Below are 807 nucleotides of genomic sequence, written 5' to 3'. Positions count from 1 at the left end.
GAAGGGGGGGAGAGATGGTGAAGGGGGGGAGAGATGGTGAAGGGGGGGAGAGATGGTGAAGGGGGGGAGAGATGGTGAAGGGGGGGGGAAGAGAGAGGGGGAACGGGGGGATGATGAAGGAGACGGCGAATGGCGGGTACAGGATGCGGGCGGTGTGTGGGAGGGTTGAGAATAGACTTGAGTTCCCTGATTTTCCTCCCCCTTCCCCCAGGCCTCAGCGCCCTGTCTGTCCCGGGGCCTCAAGGCCCTCTCTCTCTCTCTCTCTGGGTTTCACTCACAGGGTTTCTCCCGTCTTAGCGACATGACAAAGGAACTGGTCCAGCAGCGACGATACTTCCTTCTTGGATTTCTTCTCGAAATCTGGCGGTGGGGAAGACAACACAGACACGGCACAGGTTAATCACAGCGGAGGCCACAGGGACTCCCAGCCCCCGGTGAGACACCAACCCGCGACAAATATGTTGGTTCGCCGCCACTGACCTGCCAGAGCTTCCAGGAGGCTTTCGGGCTCCATCTTGGAGGTGCAACTAAAACCAATTCCCCGTTCCCACCCTCCCCCCCCCAACCCCGGTGCCAGTCAGCGGGAACCAGAGTACCGCCGAATAAAGTTTCCCCCCACCCCCCCCTCAGCACTCAGCGGCCCCGGCACTGGGTGAAACACACAACATGGCGCCGCCCGCTGACGTCACCCCACCGCACCGCGCGATGGCGTCATCCACCGACACCTGACGTGGTGGCGTCACCCCGTCCGCCTTCCCCCAAAGCGGAGGAGGCGCTGCGCATGCGCGCGTCCGCCAGGTGACGTTC

The 807-nt window shown here is 62.7% G+C and overlaps 1 protein-coding gene across 1 annotated transcript in view; it reads right to left on the bottom strand.

The window, feature by feature from the left end:
- ppp4r2b (protein phosphatase 4, regulatory subunit 2b) overlaps positions 1-581 on the bottom strand; it is a 58129-nt gene extending 57548 nt beyond the window's left edge. The window contains exons 1-2 of the mRNA XM_043708357.1: positions 481-581; positions 279-360 (exon numbers count right to left, since the gene is read on the bottom strand). Coding sequence (XP_043564292.1) covers positions 279-360; positions 481-514 — 116 coding nt within the window. The 5' untranslated portion in view covers positions 515-581. The remainder of the gene's footprint in view (positions 1-278; positions 361-480) is intronic.
- Between the last annotated feature and the right edge of the window lie 226 nt (positions 582-807).

Source organism: Chiloscyllium plagiosum, chromosome 18 (genome assembly GCF_004010195.1).
Source record: "Chiloscyllium plagiosum isolate BGI_BamShark_2017 chromosome 18, ASM401019v2, whole genome shotgun sequence".
In the NCBI taxonomy this organism is placed as follows: domain Eukaryota; kingdom Metazoa; phylum Chordata; class Chondrichthyes; order Orectolobiformes; family Hemiscylliidae; genus Chiloscyllium; species Chiloscyllium plagiosum.
Note: the sequence above shows the minus strand (reverse complement) of the source record. Positions and strands in the feature narration are given on the sequence as shown.